Genomic DNA, 24,589 nt, shown 5'->3' with positions numbered 1-24,589 from the left:
GAGAAAGAAATGAAGAGAGGAAAAAAGGAAGGAAGGATGAAAGGAAGGAAGAAGGGAAGGGAATAGGAAGGAAGAGAGTGGAAAAGGAGGGGAAAAAGGAAGGAAGAAGGGAAGTAAGCAAGCAAGGAAGGAAGAAGGAAGAGGGGGAGAGGGGGGAAGGAAGGAAGAGACTGGGAGAGAGGAAGACAGAAGAAAGGAAGTTAGTAAAGAAATAAGGAAGCGGGAAAGAGAAAAGGAAGAGGGGAAGGAAGGAAAGAAGGAAGGAAGAAGGAAAGAGGGAAAGGAAGGAGGAAAAGTGGACAAGGAAAGGAAGAGGGGGAGAAAGAAATGAAGAGAGGAAAAAAGGAAGGAAGTGGGGAAAGGAAGGGAATAGGAAGGAAGGAAGAGGAAAAGGGGGGGGGGAGAAAGGAAGGAAGAAGGGAAGGAAGGAAGAGACTGGGAGAGAGGAAGACAGAAGGAAGGAAGTTAGGAAATAAATAAGGAAGCAGGAAAGAGAAATGGAAGAGGGGAAGAGAATAGGAAGGAAGGAAGGAAAGAAGACAGAGGGAAAGGAAGAAGTATCAATGGTCTACAAGTGTGGTGAGGCCACTGTACTTGTGCTCCTCTGAGAACTATTAGTCCCTTTGGGGGTATAAATATAGGACTTTTATCTTCAACATTAGCAGTTTAGTTAGGAGTTCTGGAGCTGGAAATGCTGCGAATAGTAACTTACATTTGTTGAGATTGCAGTGACCCTATTGGGTTTTAATGTGTAATAAAAATGCATTTCAACATACAGTATATATATTTATTTATTGAAAAATAATTTTAAATATATTGCATATGGCCAAAATTGTAGCATTTCAAATATATTTTTCTTCCATATGGGTCAACCCAGGAAAATGCTGCATTATGGCCTCTAGATGGAGCTGACGATTGCAGTGGGTGCCGAGGGATGAGGCGTTGACCGTTCTGTGTAGGTGAGAGACCTCAGAGAGTCTAAAAAATGCCACCCTGCAGGGGCGTGACTACACATCATGGGGCTCAATAGCACCAGGCTGACTGGGCAGCCTGGCAACGTCTCTGACTCTACAGGAGAGGCAGCAGGAGGACTGTCAGCGTAGTCGGTGCATTACTATATTAAGTTGTCAGGGAACAGAATGCAAAGAAGTTGTCAGGGAAGATCAACAGTGCAGGAAATTACCTTTTACATGGATTAATTTTCCAGTTAACTGCTTTGTCCTCGGACTTTTTCAACATCCCAGATCTCATGGACCCCAACGGTAATCATCGTGTTCTGCCGGCCCAGAAAGGCTCCCTGCGCCTCCTGCTGGCAGAACACGATAGCGCTGCCGGAGGGATTCCCTCATCCACACTGACTGTATAGATCAGGGGTGCTCAACTTTTTGAAGAGTCAAGTGGTTACCAGTCGTGGGTAACAATGAAATGAAATGGTTCCGGATGTTACTTTTTTTTATATTTTTAACCACTTCCAGTCCGGACACTTCCCCCCCCCCCCCCCCCCTCCCCTTCCAGTCCAGGCCAATTTTCAGCTTTCAGAGCTGTCACGCTTTGAATAACAATTTTGCGGTCATGCAACACTGTACCCGTATGAATTCTTCAGCATTTCTTTGAGACAGATAAAGCTTTATTTTGGTGGTATTTATTCACCGCTGGGATTTTTGTTTTTTTTTTTGCTATATGAAATGAAAAAGTCCAAAAATGTTGAAAAAAAGTGTTTTTCTTATATAATTTTGCAAATAAATAATCTTTCTCCATAAATCTTGGCCAAAATGTATTCAGCTATCTTTTTAGTGAAAAAAAAAAAAAATAACCCAAATTAGTTTATAACCAAAAATGATAATTTTTCTAATTTTTTTTTTACATTTTTATTTTATTATTTATGGAGTTTTTTTTTACATACTGTAACCCTAGCAGTACAGTCACCATGGTAACACTGTACTACTTGTGGGGGTGAAGAAGATTTTATTTTTTTTTACACTGATTGCTTTTACACCCATAAAGACTGTAAAAGCAATCATTTCTCCTTCTCTCTGGCTGCATTCCTGCAGCCATTGAGAAATACTGTCTTAGCTGTGATTGGTCATAGTTTGTCACATGGTACAAGGTTGTTGTGAATAGCCCTGTACCATGTGATCTCTGTGATCATTCACAGATTTCACACGTAGTAAGCAATGATGTCAGAAGTAACATCTTGCTTACTACTCTGCATGTGATCACTGATTGGCCAATCAGTGATCACATGATCGGAACCTCACACAGAGGTCCCGTACAACGGTCGGTGTTCCACTGTGTCAGGAAGACACAGCGGGCACCGGATCGTGGTGTTGCGCGCTCCCAGGGAGCGCGCACAAGCAGGGGGCGGGGACACACAAATCTCTCTCTCAACCCCCCACCTCACCCCCTCGGTCTCTGCCCGAATCACACACCTACTGAGCGACATATCTGACTGGATGTCGCTCCACTTCCTTAAACTGAACCTCTCCAAAACCGAGTTTCTTGTCTTCCCCCCCAACCTGGACACCACCCCCCATTGACTTCTCCATCACATCCAACAACGCCACCATCAAACCCGCCAGAGTACTGGGTGTCATTCTGGACTCCAACCTATCCTTCCAGCCCCAAGTCCAATCTTTAACAAACTCGTGCCGCCTCCACCTCCACAACATGCAGACTCCACCTCCGCAACATGCAGACTCCACCTCCGCAACATCGCCAAAATCCGCACGTTCCTAACCCCAGAAACCACTAAACAGCTCATCCACTCCCTCATCATATCACGACTCGACTACTGCAACTCCCTCCTCACTGGCCTGCCTCGCCGCTGGCTATCCCCGCTTCAGTCCATCCTGAACACGGCTGCCAGACTCATTCACCTTTCCAACCGCTCCGTCTCCGCCACCCCCCTCTGCCAATCCCTCCACTGGCTTCCACTCAGTGTCCTCCACCCCCCTCTGCCAATCCCTCCACTCAGTGTCCTCCACCCCCCTCTGCCAATCCCTCCACTGGCTTCCGATTGCGCAATGGATCAAATTCAAAATCCTAACACTGACATACAAAGCCGTCCACCATACTGCCCCGAACTACATCACCGACCTAATATCCAAGTACCACCCAACACGCACACTCCGCTCCTCACAAGACCTCCTTCTCTCTAGTTCCCTGGTCTCCTCCTCCTATGCCCACCTCCAGGACTTCTCCAGGGCGTCACCCATCCTCTGGAACTCCCTGCCCCAACCCATCAGATTATCACCTACTCTCCTCTCCTTTAGGCGCACCCTGAAAACCCATCTCTTCAGGGAAGCCTACCCCACCCCCTGCTAACTTGCTGACCTCCTCCACTCTTCCTACCACTCCATCCCCCACAGCTATCTCCTCCTGTGCCACCATCCCCTCCCTCCTAGATTGTAAGCTCCAAGGAGCAGGGCCCTCGATCCCCTCATGTTTTGCATTGTATTGGTATTGTTCTGTCACATGTTCTGTCCCCCTTTGTAATGTACAGCGCTGAGCCAACTATTGGCGCTTTATAAATACTGTATAATAATAATAATAATATACATGGGCCGGACAGGAAGTGGTTAATAGTATAATAAACATTTTCCTCCTGCAGCCTTTGAATGGCGGTGGGATAGAGAGGAGGAGAAGTCAGGTTATAGCAGTTTCAGGAGGAGAATGGAAAAGATCGGCTCCTGTATATGCCCACCTCTTCTGTCCAAGTGTAAACCAGAATGTGACAGGGGGGCCACACGGGCCCCCTGGAGCATGGGTTAGCTTCGCCATTGCAACCCCTGACGCTACACCAGTGGTTGGGTGGGGGTGTGGACACCAGTGGTTGGGGGTGGTAAAAACTCTTCTCAGCTATGGGGTTTTACTGCCCCAGACCACAAATGTAACAAGCCCTTGCTATCCTGAGCCCCCTATAGGGCTGCTTTCACACTGATGTACTGCAGTCTACCTGCACCTGTGGCTTAGCTGCTCTTTCCAATAGACTTCTATCATGTCTTGCCGGGGTGGTGCACTTTCTGAAAGTGCAATAGAACTCCTGCACTCGGTTTGAGGTCGGGGCCACATCTGAGGGCCACGGGTTGAGCACCCTGGTGTAGAGTAATTTTTTTTCCTTCCACCCGTGGTTGAAGGAAATACAATTGCATAATGGATGGCCTGCCTTACGCTGAGCTTCAAGAGTCCCTCTCAGACAGAGTAATAAAAGCTCATCGGGGGAAGTACAACGACTTCAAACAAAATATCGAACCTGTTGGCTGAGCTCCATAAAACATAGGGCCCCTATTCTGCTCTGTGTAGGCGGAGCTATCAGTTACCATGGAGTACAGGGAAGGGTTCAGCCATTGGATTGCATCTTTGTGGCTCTACGGCAGTGGTCTCCAAACTGTAGCCCTTGGCTTGCTTTCACCTGGCCCTTGAGGCACTATTCCAACAACTGACCCTATCTATGGGGAACTATTCCTCCCACTGACACCATCTATGGGGCACTATTCCATCCATTGACACCATCTATTGGGCACTATTCCTCCCACTGAAACCATCTATGGGGCACAATTCCTCCCACTGACACCATCTATGGGGCACTATTCCTCCCACTGAAACCATCTATGGGGCACAATTCCTCCCACTGACACCATCTATGGGGCACTATTCCTCCCATTGAAACCATCTATGGGGCACTATTCCTCCTTCCACTGACACCAACATTGGGGCGCTATTCCTTCCACTGACACCATCTATGAGGCACTATTCCTTCCACTGACACCATCTATGAGGCACTATTCCTCCCACTGACACCAACATTGGGGCACTATTCCTTCGACTGACCCCATCTATGGGGCACTATTCCTCCCACTGATACCAATGATGGGGCACTGTTCCTCCCACTGACACCAATGATGGGGCACTATTCCTCCTACTGACACCAATGATGGGGCACTATTCCTCAAACTGACACTATCTATGCAGCACTATTCTTCCCACTGAAACCAATGATGGGACACTATTCCTCCCACTGACACCAATGATGGGACACTATTCCTCCCACTGACACCAATGATGGGGCACTATTCCTCCCACTGACACAAATGATGGGGCACTATTCCTTCCACTGACACCAATGATGGAGCACTATTCCTCCCACTGACACCAATGATGGGACACTATTTTTCCCACTGATACCAACAATGTGGCACTATTCCTCCCACTGACACCAATGATGGGGCACTATTCCTCCCACTGACACCAATGATGGGGCACTATTCCTCCCACTGACACAAATGATGGGGCACTATTCCTTCCACTGACACCAATGATGGAGCACTATTCCTCCCACTGACACCAATGATGGGACACTATTCCTCCCACTGACACCAATGATGGGACACTATTTTTCCCACTGACACCAACAATGAGGCACTATTCCTCCCACTGACACCAATGATGGGGCACTATTCCTCCCACTGATACCAACAATGTGGCACTATTCCTCCCACTGACACCAATGATGGGGCACTATTCCTCCCACTGACACAAATGATGGGGCACTATTCCTTCCACTGACACCAATGATGAGGCACTATTCCTCCCACTGACACCAATGATGGGGTACTATTCCTCCCACTGATACCAATGATGGGGCACTATTCCTCCCACTGACACCAATGATGGGGCACTATTCCTTCCACTGACACCAATGATGGGGCACTATTCCTCCCACTGACACAAATGATGGGGCCCTATTCCTCCCACTGACACCAATGATGGGACACTATTTTTCCCACTGACACCAACAATGAGGCACTATTCCTCCCACTGACACCAATGATGGGGCACTATTCCTCCCACTGACACCAATGATGGGGCACTATTCCTCCCACTGACACCAATGATGGGGCACTATTCCTCCCACTGACACCAATGATGGGGCACTATTCCTCCCACTGACACCAACATTAGGGCACTATTCCATCCACTGACACCAATGATGGGAAACTATTCCTCCCACTGACACCAACATTGGGGCACTATTCCTCCCACTGACACCAACATTGGGGCACTATTCCTCCCACTGACACCAACATTGGGGCACTATTCCTCCCACTGAGACTAACTTTGTAAGCAAAGGGCCACTTCATTCTCCTTCAAAGAAAAGGGTCACCGATTATATTTATCGATTTCATTTGGAAACAAGATCTCGCCTCTCGGTAAAGTCAGAATTCTCCTTTTAATACCACACATCTCCAATCGTTTTCCACGTTCGATGTGATTGTCAAAGCCAGAGAATACAAACAAGATACACGGGTATAAAAGGTATATGTGCCTGGTGTAAAAAGTATAAATTTCATGACAACGTATAAAATATAAAACAAGGCGTCGCTCATTTGTATATACATCACAGCTATATACAGGCAGTCACTGCGGAGACCCCCCCTCCCCCGGTGAAGGGGTTCATCAGCGAATATGTACAAGATGGAAGAACAGCTGCCGTAGCGAAAGGATTAAAAAAACAAAAAACAAAAAGGAACAGTATATTCGGGAAGAGCCGGCGGGCCCCTATGTGGGCGGGGGGCCGTCATATTTCAGCATCAGGTTGAAGGAGCGAGCGTAGTTGTTGGCCAGAGCGCAGTTCTGGCTTTCGTGCACTAGAGGGAGCAGGAAGGCCAGCAGGAGGAGGAGCAGAAGGAGGAGCTGTAGCGGTAGGGCGGCACAACAGACGCGGTGCAGGAACGAGCAGAGTCCTCCCGATTTCTGCAAGATACAGCAAAGATTACTAACGGCCTATACCTGATTTGCAGGCTAGCTATGAAAAGAAAATTAATTGTTATATAAAAAGAAAATAAAACGGTCATATAAAAAAAAAAATTAATTGTTATGTAAAAAAAAAAATAAACGGTCATGTAAAAAAAAAAAATAATTGTTATATAAAAAGAAACTACACGGTCATGTAAAAAAATGAACTGTTATGTAAAAAAGAAAATTATTTTCTTTTTATATAACATTTTATTTTCTTTTTATTTAACAGTTTATTTTTTTTTTATATAACAATTAGTTTTCTTTTTATTTAACCGTTTATTTTCTTTTTATATAAAAAAAAATTTTTTGTTATATGACCGTTAATTTTCTTTTTATATAACATTTCATTTTCTTTTTATTTAACAGTTTATTTTTTTTTTATATAACAGTTAAACGGTCATATAAAAAAAAAAATGTTTTTATATAAAAAGAAAATAAACGGTTAAATAAAAAGAAAATGAATTGTTATGTAAAAAGAAAATAAACTGATATATATATACATATATATATATATATATATATATATATATATATATATATATATATATATATATATAATGAATTGTTATATAAAATGAAAATAAACCATTAAATAAAAAGAAAATGAATTGTTATGTAAAAAGAAAATAAACTGTTATATATATATATATATATAAATTGAATTGTTACATAAAATGAAAATAAACGGTCACATAAAAAAAATTAATTGTTATGTAAAAAGAAAATAAACTTTTATATAAAAAGAAAATGAATTGTTATATAAAAAGAAAATAAACTGTTGTATTAAAAAAAAGGAATTGTTATATAAAAAAGAAACTAAATGGTCATATAAAAAAATATGAATTGTTATGTAAAAAGAAAATAAACCATTAAATAAAAAGAAAATAAACTGTTATATATATATATATATATATATATATAAATATATATATATATATAAAATGAATTGTTATATAAGATGAAAATAAACGGTCATATAAAAAAAATTAATTGTTATGTAAAAAGAAAATAAACTTTTATATAAAAAGAAAACTAATTGTTATGTAAAAAGAAAATAAACTGTTATATAAAAAGAAAATTAATTGCTATATAAAAAGAAAATTTTACATTTATATAAAAAGAAAACCTCACATGATACCAAAGCACCCAGGGCAGCTTCCCCTCCTGCCCACCCCTTGTCCTGGCCCTGCTCTGACCTCACAGAGAAGGTTTTATAACACTCAAGGCAAAAAGACCAAAGAGCGCCATCCCATGGCTGTGAAGACCACAAGGGCATAGGTCTCATGCCCTGCCCTGCTTAGGCACGCAAGGTGGCCGCTTCTTCTGTCTACCCCTTAGCCTGGCCCTGGACACAGCAGTGACTAGAGGTCGGAGGGAGGAACCAGTGAGATCTGCAGGGGCCGCAGAAATCGACCCTCCTGGAAGTGTTGGTTTCCCAGCAGACTTTAGGGGACTGGTCGTCTTCAGTGGACAGTCCATGGGCGGGATGAAAGGTAAAAATGCACACTCCACCCAAAACACTGATTGAAGGTGTGGGTGGCTTTTTGACCATTGTAGGTGGGGCCTGTTGTGACTGTGGGTATGGTTTCCCGCAACAGTGGGTGGGGCATAATAAGTCACTTGCAGATGTGGGGGGCGGGGCTTACTATACATCAGTTTTTACATTGTTCACAATTACAGATACAACATGCAGCTTGACAAGGACAGAACACTCTACCTTGGTGACATCCCTGGGCTCCTGGGTCAGGTTTAGGCTCTGTGGGGGAAAAAAAGCAACCAATCAGAAATCACCTTTCACTGATCTGACTTAAGGAGTATATTTACTATGTCATGACATTGCTGATCCTTCTGCTGACCTATTATATGTCTTCTGATAGACAAACATTACACATATCCTATCAGAAGATTTATATCGGATTTTGATAATATTTATTACAGAAATGAGGCTCCTGAAAGCAGCATTAGATGTAAAAAGTCGGGGTAACGTGAATTGGGAGTGCTGAGGTCTCAGGTTTCATTCTCACCAGGGGCCCGCTTTGCATCAAGGTTTAAAGTTCAGTTTTTCAGTAACATGAATCATTTCCCCCCCCCCCCCCCCATATTGGTCCTGGTGTGTGCATATAATCAGAACACGGCATCATTAGCTGCACAAGGGTGTGAAATACGTGAAAGGTGTCTGTTTTGTAGGTACCTGAGATCATTAGTACCTCAGGGGTGGGACTGAGGTGAATAGTGATTGAGGATCATTGGCATCTCAGGGGCATTACTGAGGTGAATGGTGTCTGTAGTGGAAAAATAAGATCATTGGCTCCTCAGGGGCAGACATTATTTGGATGACGTGTGTGCCTATGGTTGGGACTTGATATCATTAGCTCCTCAGAGGCGGGACTGAGTCAAATGGTGTTTGTAGTATAGAAATAGGATCATTAGTTGCTCAGGACAGAACTGATGTGAATGGTGTGTATCCATGGTAGAGACTTGAGACCATTAGGTACTTAGGGGCATTACTGAGGTGAACGACATCTATAGTAAAAAAATAAGATCATTGGCTCCTCGGGGGAAGACATTATTTGGATGTCATGTATGTGCCTATGGTTGGGACTTGATATCATTAGCTCCTCAGAGGAGAGACTGAGGTGAATAGTGATTGAGGATCATTAGCTCCTCAGGGGCATTACTGAGGCGAATGGTGTCTATAGTAAAAAATAAGATCATTGGCTCCTCAGGGGGAGAAATGATTTGGATGTCATGTATGTACCTTTGGTTGGGACTTGATATCATTAGCTCCTCAGAGGCGGGACAGAGTCAAATGGTGTTTGTAGTATAGAAATAGGATCATTAGTTGCTCAGGACAGAACTGATGTGAATGGTGTGTATCCATGGTAGAGACTTGAGACCATTAGGTAATTAGGGGCATTACTGAGGCGAACGGCATCTATAGTGAAAAAATAAGATCATTGGCTCCTCAGGGGCAGACATTATTTGGATGTCGTGTATGCCTATAGTTGGGACTTGATATCATTAGCTCCTCAGTGGCGGGACTGAGGTGAATGGTGTTTAAAGATCAATAGCACCTTGGTGGCATGATTGAGGTGAACGGTGTCTGTAGTGGAAAAATAAGATAATTGGCTCCTCAGGGGGAGAAATGATATGGATGGTGTGTATCCATGGTAGAGACTTGAGACCATTAGCTCCTTAGGGGCATGATTGAGGTGAACAGTGCCTGTAGTGAAAAAATAAGATCATTGGTTCCTCAGAAGGGGAAATTATTTGAATGTCATGTGTGTGCCTATGGTTGAGACCTTATATCATTAGCTCCTCACAGGCGGGACTTAGGTGAATAGTGTTTGAAGATCATTAGCTCCTCGGTGGCATGACTGAGATGAATGATATCTGTAGTGGAAAAATAAGATCATTGGCTCCTCAGGGGGAGAAATGGTTTGGATGTCACGTGTGTACCTATGGTTGGGACTTGATATCATTAGCTCCTCAGAGGCGGGACTGAGTCAAATGGTGTTTGTAGTATAGAAATAGGATCATTATCTGCTCAGGACAGAACTGATGTGAATGGTGTGTATCCATGGTAGAGACGTGAGACCATTAGCTCCTTAGGGGCATGATTGAGCTGAACAGTGCCTGTAGTGAAAAAAAAAAGATCATTGGCTCCTCAGAGGGAGAAATTATTTGAATGTCATGTGTGTGCCTATGGTTGAGACTTGATATCATTAGCTCCTCACAGGCAGGACTGAGGTGAATGGTGTCTGAAGATCAATAGCACCTCGGTGGCATGACTGAGATGAATGATATCTGTAGTGGAAAAATAAGATCATTGGCTCCTCAGGGGGAGAAATGATTTGGATGTCATGTGTGTACCTATGGTTGGGACTTGATATCATTAGCTCCTCAGAGGTGGGACTGCTTTGAATGGTGTTTTTATTATAGAAATAGGATCATTAGCTGCTCATGGCAGATCTGATGTGGATGGTGTGTATCTATGGTGGAGTCTTGAGACCATTAGCTACAAAGGGGCATGACTGAGGTGAATGTTGCCTGTAGTGGAAACATAAGATCATTGGTTCCTAAGGGGAGAAATTATTTGAATGTCATGTGTGTGCCTATGGTTGAGACTTGATATGATTAGCTCCTCAGAGGCGGGACTGAGGTGAATGGTGTTTGTAGTATATTAATAGGATTTGTTGCTCAGGGCAGAACTGAGGTGAACGGTGTGTATCAATTGAAGAGGTTTGAGACCATTAGCTCCTCAGGGGCATGAATGAGGTGACTGACATCTGTGGTATGAAAATAAGATCATTGGCTCCTCAGAGGAGCTAGGAAGTGGCTCCTCGGGTGCAAAAATGATTTGAATGTCATGTGTGTGCCTATGGTTGAGACTTGATATGATTAGCTCCTCAGAGGCAGGCCTGAGGTGAATGGCGTGTATCCATGGTAGAGGTGTGGCACCATTAGCTCCTCGGGGGCATCACTGAGCTGAATGGTGTCTGTAGTATAAAAATAAGATCATTGGCTCCTCGGGGGCAGAAAAGTTTGTTGTAGGGACTTGATATCATTAGATTCTCATAGGTGGGACTGAGGTGATGGTGTCTGTGGTGGAAAAAGAAGATCATTAGGTGCTAGGGAATGGAACTTATATATTAGGACCTGGACCTGAACCCAGGACCTCTGCTGTGTCTGGCAGTAACTCTTCTTGATGAGCCACCTGAGATGCTGGACATCTCCCTGGACAATTCCTTGAATTATCCTGCCTTGAATCTTGTTTCTCTTGACCGTTGAACCCTTTACTCCTCCCATGAACTTACAGATTGAAGCCATGTCTCTGCAGTTACTGTTTGCCAGATTATTATGCTCTTTCCAGGTTCAACCTATATGGGGTTAACTGATCTTGCAACCCATAGGGATCCACAGGATCAGCTTCAGCAGTTTGCAGCCTGTAAGGGGTCAGCTGTGCTAAAGTCGGAGATTGGCGATCAGCTTCTTCGGCCTCAAACCAGCACATGCGCAGTTGCTTCAGGGGATACATATCTTCACGGGTCCGGGATACTCATTTTACCGCTACACCGGGGACAGCTGTCACTGTGCCGGGAATCCAGGATCACTCCAATAACTGGCCAGGACCTTCACAGAGCCCAGAAGCTCTGCTGACATCCTGCTCCTGCACCCCCTGTGATGGTGACACCCAGTGCGGCCCCCCCCCCCTAGGGACACCACTGATACTGACTACACTTCCACTTGATCCTTCCCTGCCATATCTGCTACTGGACTCCGGCTTGCTCATCTCCTGGTGGGGCGATTCTGAGGACTGGGACCTGGTACTAACATGCAGCAAAAGCCAAGTCCATCATCAGCAGCTCTGGTAAATACTGGTTAGTACGTAGACATCTTGGGTGAGTCCTTGTCATCCACCAGGGTGACCTTCTTGTAAACATATCCAACTGGCCGGTGGGACCCCCTCTACTGCTATAGCTACTGGACTCCGGCTTGCTCATCTCCTGGTGGGGCGATTCTGAGATCTTGGACCTGGTAATAACATGCAGCAAAAGCCAAGTCCATCATCAACAGCTCTGGTGAATACTGGTTAGTACGTAGACATCTTGGGTGAGTCCTTGTCATGCACCAGGGTGACCTTCTTGTAAACATATCCAACTGACCGGTGGGACCCCCTCTACTGCTATAGCTACTGGACTCTGGCTTGCTCATCTCCTGGTGGGGCGATTCTGAGGACTGAGACCTGGTACTAACATGCAGCAAAAGCCATGTCCACCATCAGCAGCTCTGGTGAATACTGGTTAGTACGTAGACATCTTGGGTGAGTCCTTGTCATTCACCAGGGTGACCTTCTTGCAAACATATCCAACTGACCGGTGGGACCCCCTCTACTGCTATAGCTACTGGACTCTGGCTTACTCGTCTCCTGGTGGGGCGATTCTGAGGACTGGGACCTCCTGGTACTAACATGCAGCAAAAGCCATGTCCACCATCAGAAGCTCTGGTGAATACTGGTTAGTACGTAGACATCTTGGGTGAGTCCTTGTCATCCACCAGGGTGACCTTCTTGTAAACATATCCAACTGGCTGGTGGGACCCCCTCTACTGCTATAGGTACTGGTCTCCGAGCCTGAACCTGACTGTGATATTGTTTGAGGTGAATGGTTTCTATAGTAGGGCAATAAGATCATTGGTTCCTCAGGGGCAGAAATAATATGATTGGCATGTGTGTGTCTGTGGTACAGATTTGAGATCATCAGCTCCTCTGGGATAGGGCTGAGGTGAGCAGCTCCATGTACAGCTCAGAAGAACTTTTTTATTCAGTGAACCATTTAAAAAAGCCCCTCCCTATGACCTCAATAGGTTTGAGCAATCAGTGCTATTCAAGTGGCCTACCAGCGCTGGCCTATGCAGAAGAAGACCTCAGAGTCACTGGCATAAAACTTAATTTTCATAATAGGTATTAGTGAAAGCTCTTTCCACACTGTTGGCAACAGAAGATCATTTTGATACATTGTAAAAAGCTGTGCTGGCTCTTTAAAAGATAAAATTTTTGGCCTTCGTACCGCGGGGTTCTCAGAATCACGGAGTTTGGATTTGTAGAGCATCCAGCGATATCGTAGATCTTCAAACCTGAGGTCCTCCGTCACAGACATGGCCGGCCGACAATGAAGGAGACCTTCGAAAAGCTTCTGGCCGTGAGGGACCCGAGACTTCAACATCTGAACAGAGCAAGAAGAAACGTATTAAATATGATACAAACAACTAAAACTGGAATATTTACCATGACCTTCTAACTTCCTCTAGGTGATGGGAAGCTAGAAATCAATAGATCGTTGAGGGAACACAGACATTGTTACTCCATGTTTTATACCAGATACTCATTTTGGGCTAAAAATAGAACCCTAGTACTCGTAGAAAGAACTACAGATTATATCAGGGTTTCTCCACCAGGGTTCCATGGAACTCTAAGGTTCCTCCAGAGTTTGCTAGGGCTTCCTCGAGCAATGAACAATTTCTGCCCCTCAGATAAGTTCCCATTGACACCATTGATCTTTCTAGCTATCTGTAATTCATCCCAATGACCAGAAGTGTAAGGAGCATTCTGCCCACCGACCATCACACCAATGTATCATGAGTTGTAGATGGAGTCATTTTTATCCGGGGTTCCCTGGGATCCAAAAGTTATTTCCGGTGCTCCTTTGTGTTGAAAAGACTGTATAGTGAAAAAAACAACTCAGTGTTTATGGAGGCTGAATACGTCCAAACCAGTTCTGGGACAAGGTCATCTAGCACCCAGGGTGAAGATGCCAAACCCTCCCTCCCTCCCCCCCAAAAAAATCTGAGCACTAATCTTCACACTTACCCCTTTTTCTGGTACAAATCCACCCTAACCGCTCAAAGCCTCTCTTTCCCCTAATCCCCCCTTCTAGCACAAACCATCTACACCTCTAAGCATAAATCCTCTTCCACTCCCCCCAAATGTCATTCTCCCAGCACAAATCCCTCCCCCCCAAATGTCCCTCTCCCAGCACAAATCCCCCCCACAAATGTCCCTCTCCCAGCACAAATGTCCCTCTCCCAGCACAAATCCCCCCCCCCCCCCCAAATGTCCCTCTCCCAGCACAAATACCCCCCCCAAATGTCCCTCTCCCAGCACAAATCCCTCCCCCGCAAATGTCCCTCTCCCAGCACAAATACCTCCCCCCCCCGCCAATCTCCTCTCCTAGCACTGATCCCCCCAATTTCCCCTCCTAGCACAAATCCCCCAAATCATCCCTACTGGCACAAATCCTCCCGCCCACAAATATCACTCTCCCAGTACAAATCCCCCCCCCCCCAATTTCCCCTCCTAGCACAAATTCCCCAAATCATCCCTACTAGCACAAATCCTCCTGCCCCCAAATCCCCTTCCTAACAGAAATCACCCCTCCTAGCGCAATCCGACCAAAATCCCCACCACGCCCAGGGCAGCTGCCCCTCCTGCCCACCCCTTGCTTCCAACAGTAGCTCACATGTAGAAGAATTCTCAGAATTGGCAGCTGTGTGTAGCCACTCCTCGGCAAGACGTCATAGCTGGTAAGGCTTGTTCACACCATGGTGTGTGGTGGAGATGAATTCTCTGCAATCAACGACCATTTAGACTTCAGGTGCCGCTCCAAGCCATCATCCTGCGATACTCATAGGCCAAAAAGGATCCTTTGACTACGCCCCATTGGAGGGGCGATATGCATCAGGACGTTCTCTGGGAGGAGTTGGGCTGAAGCTGCCTTCAGTCTTCCTTACACCTGGGCTGTTCCTTCAGAGTGCGGCATCCCATCCTCCCATCTTCTATGGAAGAAGTTTCTGCAGCACTCTTTATAATACAATGCAGCATGCAGCCACGGCACCACCTGCCTGGAGTTTGCATGTTCTCCCTGTGCCTTAGTGGGTTTCCTCCCAGTACTCCGGTTTCCTCTCACACACCAAAGACATGCCAGTAGGTTAACCACTTCATGTCTGGACACTTTCACCCCCTTCCTGTCCAGGATAATTTTCAGCTCTCAACGCTATCTCATTTTGAATGACAATTGCGCGGTCATGCAACACTACACCCGTAAGAATTGTTTAGCATTTTTTTAAAGACAGATAAAACTTTATTTTGGTGGTATTTATTCACTGCTGGGATTTTTATTTTTGCCTCCCAGCGTTTGGTGCCCAAGTGGCCAATCCCCAGATCTGATGGCTGCCACATGGCAGAGGAGGGAGCGTGCATAGCCCCTAGTAATGGCTCAGATCAGGATAGAGGAACACATGACCCCCGCCTTCCAACAACACAGCACTTGGTGCCCAAGTGGCCAATCCCCAGATCTGATGGCTGCCACATGGCAGAGGAGGGAGAAAGCATAGCCCCTAGTAATGGCTCAGATCAGGATAGAGGAACACATGACCCCCGCCTTCCAACAACACAGCGTTTGGTGGCCAATCCCCAGATCTGATGGCTGCCACATGGCAGAGGAGGGAGAAAGCATAGCCCCTAGTAATGGCTCAGATCAGGATAGAGGAACACATGACCCCCGCCTTCCAACAACACAGCACTTGGTGCCCAAGTGGCCAATCCCCAGATCTGATGGCTGCCACATGGCAGAGGAGGGAGCGTGCATAGGCCCCTGTAATGGCTCAGATCAGGATAGAGGAACACATGACCCCCGCCTCCCAACAACACAGCGTTTGGTGCCCAAGTGGCCAATCCCCAGATCTGATGGCTGCCACATGGCAGAGGAGGGAGAAAGCATAGCCCCTAGTAATGGCTCAGATCAGGATAGAGGAACACATGACCCCCGCCTTCCAACAACACAGCGTTTGGTGCCCAAGTGGCCAATCCCCAGATCTGATGGCTGCCACATGGCAGAGGAGGGAGCGTGCATAGCCCCTAGTAATGGCTCAGATCAGGATAGAGGAACACATGACCCCCACCTTCCAACAACACAGCACTTGGTGCCCAAGTGGCCAATCCCCAGATCTGATGGCTGCCACATGGCAGAGGAGGGAGAAAGCATAGCCCCTAGTAATGGCTCAGATCAGGATAGAGGAACACATGACCCCCGCCTTCCAACAACACAGCGTTTGGTGCCCAAGTGGCCAATCCCCAGATCTGATGGCTGCCACATGGCAGAGGAGGGAGCGTGCATAGGCCCCTGTAATGGCTCAGATCAGGATAGAGGCACACATGACCCCCGCCTCCCAACAACGCAGCACTTGGTACCCAAGTGGCCAATCCCCAGATCTGATGGCTGCCACATGGCAGAGGAGGGAGCGTGCATAGCCCCTTGTAATGGCTCAGATCTAATTTGGAAGCCGAGAAGTCACTACAGATGTGCTCAAGCTGTATCATATTTGTAGATTCCTGACCCTCCCACCTGCAATCTGCTTTGTCTTGTGTTCTCTCCATCACTGCCGGATGATTCCTCCATACAAATCCCATTCAGTTTGGCGTTCTCCACCTTCAGCCAGTGCTCAAAGTCCATGAAGAGTTTCGTGTGATCCTCACCTGTCTGCACCACAAGGGAACAAAATGTTATTTTATGGAGATTTAAAGGGAATCGAAAAACAATTATTTATTATATAAGCGGGTTCTGCTTCCTACATAGTAGTACTACGCAGATATTATTTTTTATCAGTCCGCTCAGACTTCTCACTGGGCTTTGTACAATCTCTATGAGGCTTTCACCAATTATATATATATATCCAATTCCAACAGTACAACAAAGGGGCATTGCTCTTTTACCTTGTTCCCTCCTATACTTTGTGCTGGAGAAGAATCCACAACATCCACAGATTCCGCTAAAGAGACAACTTTACGATTCCATCTCCATATTCCCCGAGTATCCCGAGAATTCCTCTCATCTTCCTTCAGGCTGTTTCCTGCAATTATCCTTCAAGATAAAAGTCTCTGTTAGTTCAAAGATAACAAAGAGAAAGGAAGATCATCACCACTGATCTGCTGCAGAGAGACCTCTGGGTGTCAGCATTCCCTTCTACCACCTTAGGGGAAGGAGAGAGAGAGAAAGAGTAAGAAAGAGAAAGAACGAGAGAGAGGGAACGACAGAGAGAACGAGAGAGAGGGAACGACAGAGAGAGAACGAGAGAGAGGGAACGACAGAGAGAGAACGAGAGAGAGGGAACGACAGAGAGAGAACGAGAGAGAGGGAACGACAGAGAGAGAACGAGAGAGAGGGAACGACAGAGAGAGAACGAGAGAGAGGGAACGACAGAGAGAACGAGAGAGAGGGAACGACAGAGAGAGAACGAGAGAGAGGGAACGACAGAGAGAGAACGAGAGAGAGGGAACGACAGAGAGAGAACGAGAGAGAGGGAACGACAGAGAGAGAACGAGAGAGAGGGAACGACAGAGAGAGAACGAGAGAGAGGGAACGACAGAGAGAGAACGAGAGAGAGGGAACGACAGAGAGAGAACGAGAGAGAGGGAACGACAGAGAGAACGAGAGAGAGGGAACGACAGAGAGAGAACGAGAGAGAGGGAACGACAGAGAGAGAACGAGAGAGAGGGAACGACAGAGAGAGAACGAGAGAGAGGGAACGACAGAGAGAGAACGAGAGAGAGGGAACGACAGAGAGAGAACGAGAGAGAGGGAACGACAGAGAGAACGAGAGAGAGGGAACGAAAGAGAGAGAACGAGAGAGAGGGAACGAAAGAGAGAGAACGAGAGAGAGGGAACGAAAGAGAGAGAACGAGAGAGAGGGAACGACAGAGAGAGAACGAGAGAGAGGGAACGACAGAGAGAGAACGAGAGAGAGGGAACGACAGAGAGAGAACGAGAGAGAGGGAACGACAGAGAGAGAACGAGAGAGAGGGAACGACAGAGAGAGAACGAGAGAGAGGGAACGACAGAGAGAACGAGAGAGAGGGAACGACAGAGAGAGAACGAGAGAGAGGGAACGACAGAGAGAGAACGAGAGAGAGGGAACGACAGAGAGAACGAGAGAGAGGGAACGACAGAGAGAACGAGAGAGAGGGAACGAAAGAGAGAGAACGAAAGAGAGAGAACGAGAGAGAGGGAACGAAAGAGAGAGAACGAGAGAGAGGGAACGACAGAGAGAACGAGAGAGAGGGAACGACAGAGAGAGAACGACAGAGAGAACGAGAGAGGGAGAGAACGAGAGAGAGGGAACGACAGAGAGAGAACGAGAGAGAGGGAACGACAGAGAGAGAACGAGAGAGAGAACGAGAGAGAGAGAGAACGAGAGAGAGAGAACGAGAGAGAGGGAACGAGAGAGAGGGAACGACAGAGAGAACGAGGGAGGGAGAGAACGAGAGAGAGGGAACAACAGAGAGAACGAGGGAGGGAGAGAACGAGAGAGAGGGAACGACAGAGAGAACGAGAGAGAAGGACAGAGAAAGAGAAAAAGAGAGAGAGATGGGGGGGGGGGAGAGGCGGAGAGAGAGGCGGGGAGAGAGGGAGGGGGAGAGAGAGAAGGACAGAGAAAGAGAGAGAAAAAGAGAGAAAAAAAGAAAGAAAGAAAAAGAAAGAGAGAGAGAGAGAGAGAGAGAGAGAGATAAAGGTGTGTGTGTGTGTGGGGGGGGGGGGATAGGGTAGGAAGAGAGAGAAAAGAGAACTGGGGGGGGTAGATATAAAGAGATAGAGAGGAAGGGAGATAAAGGAAATAGGAAGAAAAGTCATGAGGAATAAATATTGGAAGAGGAATAGAGAACACGAGGATGAATATGACACAATTACAATCAGGCAGATATCTATCACTGTTCTCAGAGCAGATCATTGGAGACAAGCAATCATTCCAAAATCTCATAGAATGACTCCAGATTACTGGTGTTGGTCCACTTATGACACCTGTACTAATGAGAGGACATCAAATATTCTTTGAATTATGAGGAATCGAGTTCATGTATGTCCACCTCTTGGGTGCTCCTGTGGCCGGGTGCGCTCGGCTCTCATTCTCCCAGATACAGCAGTCAATGTAATAATGCTCCTATGTATGGTAAATGGCCATGGCGGGGGATGGTGTGTTCTCCATGTGTATGGGGGGATAAGTACAGTATGTGTATGGGGGGTGATCAAGAATGAAGAGACACTCACCTGGTATTTACTTTTGCTTGGCTCGGACTCGTCTTGAGACTCGATTTAACATTTAGCTCTTCTCCATGTCCATGGCCGGCGCTGGAAGAGATGGAAGGGCTGGTCATTAGCTGTAATAGACAAACCTGGATTCCCTCGGAAGCGATGCAACGGGCCCACGGATCAGAGAGGCATCAATTATATGGAGGGCTGAGCCAGAGCAGCCATATGCCTTCTGCTTGGAGGAACATACAGAAGAATGGATCAGCAGCTCCTGGCGCCATCCTCTAGATCCCTCCTTCACCTCTAGGTCCCATTTACAGTATATGCTCCTATCTATGGTCTATGGCCATGGCGGGGGATGGTGTGTTCTCCATGTGTATGGGGGGATAAGTGCAGTATGTGTATGGGGGGTGATCAAGAATGAAGAGACACTCACCTGGTATTTACTTTTGCTTTGCTCGGACTCGTCTTGAGACTCGATTTAACATTTAGCTCTTCTCCATGTCCATGGCCGGCGCTGGAAGAGATGGAAGGGCTGGTCATTAGCTGTAATAGACAAACCTGGATTCCCTCTGAAGCGATGCGACTGGCCCACGGATCAGAGAGGCATCAATTATATGGAGGGCTGAGCCAGAGCAGCCATATGCCTTCTGCTTGGAGGAACATACAGAAGAATGGATCAGCAGCTCCTGGCGTGGCCTCTAGATCCCTCCTTCACCTCTAGGGCCCATTTATAGCATATGCTCCTATCTATGGTCCAAGGCAGGGAATGGTGTGCTCTCCATGTGTATGGGGGGATAATTATGTGTATAAGGGGTGATCAGGAGTGAGGAGACACTCACCTGGTATTTACGTTCGCTTTGTTTGGACTCGTCTTGAAACTCGAATTAACGTTTAGCTCTTCTCCATGTCCATCGCTGGCACTAGGAAGAGATTAAAGAGTTATTGACTGGTCAGGATTCAGCTGTAATAGGCAAACCTAAAGTATCATGACCCCCTTCACTTTTTACAGTTTTATGTTTTTTTTTCTCATAGTGCATACTGTATCAGAGCAAAAGCCATGAGGTCAAAAGGAACTGCCTGCAGAGCTCAGAGACAGGATTATTGCAGGGCACAGATCTGGGGAAGGCTAAAAAAAGATTTCTGCTGCACTGAAGGGTCCCAAGAGCACAGTGGCCTCCATAATTTGCAAATGTATGGAGGGTCGTTGGTTCATATCCAAACGGCACCACCTGCCTGGATCTTGCACATTCTCCCTGTGCCTGTGTGGGTTTCCTCCGGGTACTCTGGTTTCCTTCCACACTCCAAAGACATGCTGGTAGGTTAATTGGCTCCTGTCTAAATTGGCCCCTCGTATGCGTATGTATGAATGTGAGTTAGGGACCTTAGATTGTACGCCCCTTGAGGGTTAGGGACCTTAGATTGTACTCCCCTTGAGTGTTAGGGACCTTAGATTGTACGCCCCTTGAGGGTTAGGGGCCTTAGATTGTACGCCCCTTGAGGGTTAGGGACCTTAGATTGTACGCCCCTTGAGGGTTAGGGACCTTAGATTGTACGCCCCTTGAGGGTTAGGGACCTTAGATTGTACGCCCCTTGAGGGTTAGGGACCTTAGATTGTACACCCCTTGAGGGTTAGGGGCCTTAGATTGTACGCCCCTTGAGGGTTAGGGACCTTAGATTGTACGCCCCTTGAGGGTTAGGGACCTTAGATTGTACGCCCCTTGAGGGTTAGGGACCTTAGATTGTACGCCCCTTGAGGGTTAGGGACCTTAGATTGTACGCCCCTTGAGGGTTAGGGACCTTAGATTGTACGCCCCTTGAGGGTTAGGGACCTTAGATTGTACGCCCCTTGAGGGTTAGGGACCTTAGATTGTATGCCCCTTGAGGGTTAGGGACCTTAGATTGTACACCCCTTGAGGGTTAGGGACCTTAGATTGTACACCCCTTGAGGGTTAGGGACCTTAGATTGTACACCCCTTGAGGGTTAGGGACTGATGTGAATGTACAATATATATGTAAAGTGACAGCGCTAAATAAAATAAATAAATAAATGGAAGACTTTTGGCACAACCAGGACTCTTTGACCAACCTGAGCAATCGGGTAGAAGGGCCTTAGCAAGAGAAGTGACCAAGAAACCGATGGTGACTAACCTCCAAAGATCCTGTGTAGAGATGGGAAAGTTCGAGAAGGTCAACCATCGCTGCAGCCCTCCACCAATCTAATGGCAGAGTGGATGGGCGAGAGCCTCTCCTGTGAGTTTGCAAAACACATTAAAGCCACTTGGAGTTTGCAAAAAAAAGCATCTAAAGGACTCTCAGACTGTGAGGAACTGGTCTGATGAAGCCAAGATAGAACTGTTTGGCCTCAATTCTAAATGTTATGTCTGGAGGAAACCAAGCACAGCTCACCCCCTGCCTATTACCATCCCAACAGTGAAGCATGTTGGTGTCAGCATCATGCTCTGGAGGAGTTTTTTTAGCAGCAGGGACTAGGAAACTGGTCAGGGCAGATGGAAAGCTGAATGGAGCAAAGCACAGAGATATCCTCAATGAAAACCTGTTCTGCAGCGCTTACGACCCCAGATTGGGCCAAAGGTTCACCTTCCAACAAGAAAACCATCCTAAGCACACAGGCAACACAACACAGGAGCATCCTAGGGACAACTCAACTGTGAATGTACTTGAGTGGCCCAGCCAGAGCCCTGACTTGAACCCTTTTGAACATCTCTGTAGAGACCCGAAAATGGCCATCCACCGATGGTCCCCATCCAACCTGACTGAGCAAAGATGACTGGTAAAAAATTCACCCAATCCAGGTGTGCAAAGCTTGAGGCGTCATGCCCAAAAAGACTCGATCCTGGAATTGCTGCCAAAGGGGCTTCAAACAAAGTACTGAGTAAAGGGTCTGAATACTTAAGTGCATGTGATATTTCAGTTTTGTCTTTTTAATAAATTCACAGACATTTCTAAAATTCAGTTTTCACTTTGTCATTATGGGGTGCTGAGTGTAGATTCATGGGAAAAAAAATGAATTTACAACAACTGTAGTATCAGACTGCAACATAACATTCAAAAAAGTGAAGGGGGTCTGAATACTTTATGAATGCACTGTAATATATATATATATATATATATATATATATATTTTTTTTTTTTTTTTCTTTTTGCCCAGAATTTGTTTGAAAAAAAATAAAGCTAGCTAACCTGGCCTTCCCATTGGTTACGCTCATCTGAGTCGAGTTTTTCACAGACTTGCCTGAATTATCAGGAGTTCCGGATGCACCACCAGCAGGACGCGGAATTCTAGACAAACACAGGAGACTCAACCAATGACTCACCTGATATGTGATATTTTATCTTATCATATCCTCAACTTATCCAAGTTGTAAAATTAACTCCTTCCTGCCCATCCCGGAGTCCCTTTAAAAATCTCTGACCGCCTGAGAGAAGAAAGGGGGGGAGCCTGGAGGATCATCAATCCTGATCAATGTTATTGGCTGTCATAGTGGTCACATGATTGGGAACCAATCCCGCTGGATACCAATCATTAGTGGGGACTGAGAGTTGTCTTCAACAGCTCAGTCTCTGCGCTGGAAGCGTGCAGTGAACGCACTCAGGAGCACAGAAACGTTGACCGCCCAGCGACACATACACTATATTGCCCGTAGTATTGGGCTGCCTGCCTTCCCACACACATGACCTTTAATGGCCCCCCAGTCTTAGTCCGTAGGGTTCAATATTGAGTTGGCCCCGCCCTTTCCACGCACATGACCTTTAATGGCCTCCCAGTCTTAGTCCGTAGGGTTCAATATTGAGTTGGCCCCGCCCTTTCCACGCACATGACCTTTAATGGCCTCCCAGTCTTAGTCCGTAGGGTTCAATATTGAGTTGGCCCCGCCCTTTCCACGCACATGACCTTTAATGACCTCCCAGTCTTAGTCCGTAGGGTTCAATATTGAGTTGGCCCCGCCCTTTCCACACACATGACCTTTAATGGCCTCCCAGTCTTAGTCCGTAGGGTTCAATATTGAGTTGGCCCCGCCCTTTGCAGCTATAACAGCTTCAACTCTTCTGGGAAGGCCGTCCACAAGGTTTAGGAGGGTGTCTATGGGAAGGTTGGACCATTCTTCCAGAAGCACATTTGTCAGGTCAGGCACTGATGTCGGGGGAGGAGGCCTGGCTCGCAGTATCCGCTCTAATTCACCCCAAAGGTGTTCTATGGGGTTGAGGTCAGGACTCTGCAGGCCAGTCAAGTTCCTCCACCCCAAACTGGCTCCTCCATGTCTTTATGGACCTTGCTTTGTGCACTGGGGGGCAGTCATGTTGGAACAGGAAGGGGCCATCCCCAAACTCTTCCCACAAAGTTGGGAGCATGAATTTGTCCAAAATGTCGCCTTAAGAGTTCCCTTCACTGGAACTAGGGGGCCAAGCCCAACCCCTGAAAAACAACCCCACACCATAATCCCCCCCTCCACCAAACTTTACACTTGGCACAATGCAGTCAGGTAAGTACCGTTCTGGCAACCGCCAAACCCAGACACATCCATTGGGTTGCCAGACAGAGAAGCGTGATTGGTCACTCCAGAGAACACATCTCCCCTGCTCTAGAGTCCAGTGGCGGCGTGCTTTACACCACGGCATCTGACGCTTTGCATTGCACTTGGTGATGGAAGGCTTGGATGCAGCTGCTCGGCCATGGAAACCCATTCCATGAAGCTCTCTACGCACTGTTGTTGGGCTCATCTGAAGGCCACACCAAGTTTGGAGGTCTTTAGCTATTGACTCTGCAGACAGTTGGTGACTTCTGCGCACTGTGCGCTTCAGCATGCGCTGACTCCGCCCTGTCATTTTACATGCCCTCAACATGGACTTCCCGGCAAAGCACCTCATTCCCATATTGATAAGGACAAGGGCGTCTTTCCCACAACCCTGGCCATGTGGTTATGGGGGTCTACAGGCCGGGCCCTCCCCCCTGTGAGTACACAGAACCCCTACTCATTCACAAAAAAATGTTGTGTTAATAAAGACAGAGGTAGTTTTTTTTTTTAATTCCCTAATTTTAAAAAAAAATGTCCCATGACGTACATCCACCATCAATCCCGTCCCCCAGTGATGTAGATTTACTATAAACAAGGACCCCCATGGCGGGATCACCAGGGACCATTTTAATGAAAGCTGCAGGTTTAAAAAGATCGAAAATGACTTTTAAA

General features: G+C 46.6%; 1 protein-coding gene across 1 annotated transcript; it reads right to left on the bottom strand.

Annotated features, from left to right (window-relative positions):
- Positions 1-6,210: 6,210 nt before the first annotated feature.
- Positions 6,211-22,717, bottom strand: LOC149432410 (nesprin-3-like; the record flags this gene model as incomplete). The annotated part of the gene is made up of 9 exons (XM_089665229.1): positions 6,211-6,753; positions 8,516-8,554; positions 13,368-13,523; positions 16,701-16,835; positions 17,069-17,216; positions 19,398-19,478; positions 19,816-19,896; positions 20,222-20,302; positions 22,584-22,717. Coding segments are annotated over 9 exons (1,050 nt in total), but the record flags the coding sequence as incomplete, so codon positions are not given.
- Between the last annotated feature and the right edge of the window lie 1,872 nt (positions 22,718-24,589).

This window comes from Staurois parvus, unplaced genomic scaffold (assembly GCF_062004578.1).
Source record: "Staurois parvus isolate SC_StPar_1 unplaced genomic scaffold, SC_StPar_1.0 ptg002154l, whole genome shotgun sequence".
NCBI classification, from domain to species: domain Eukaryota; kingdom Metazoa; phylum Chordata; class Amphibia; order Anura; family Ranidae; genus Staurois; species Staurois parvus.
Note: the sequence above shows the minus strand (reverse complement) of the source record. Positions and strands in the feature narration are given on the sequence as shown.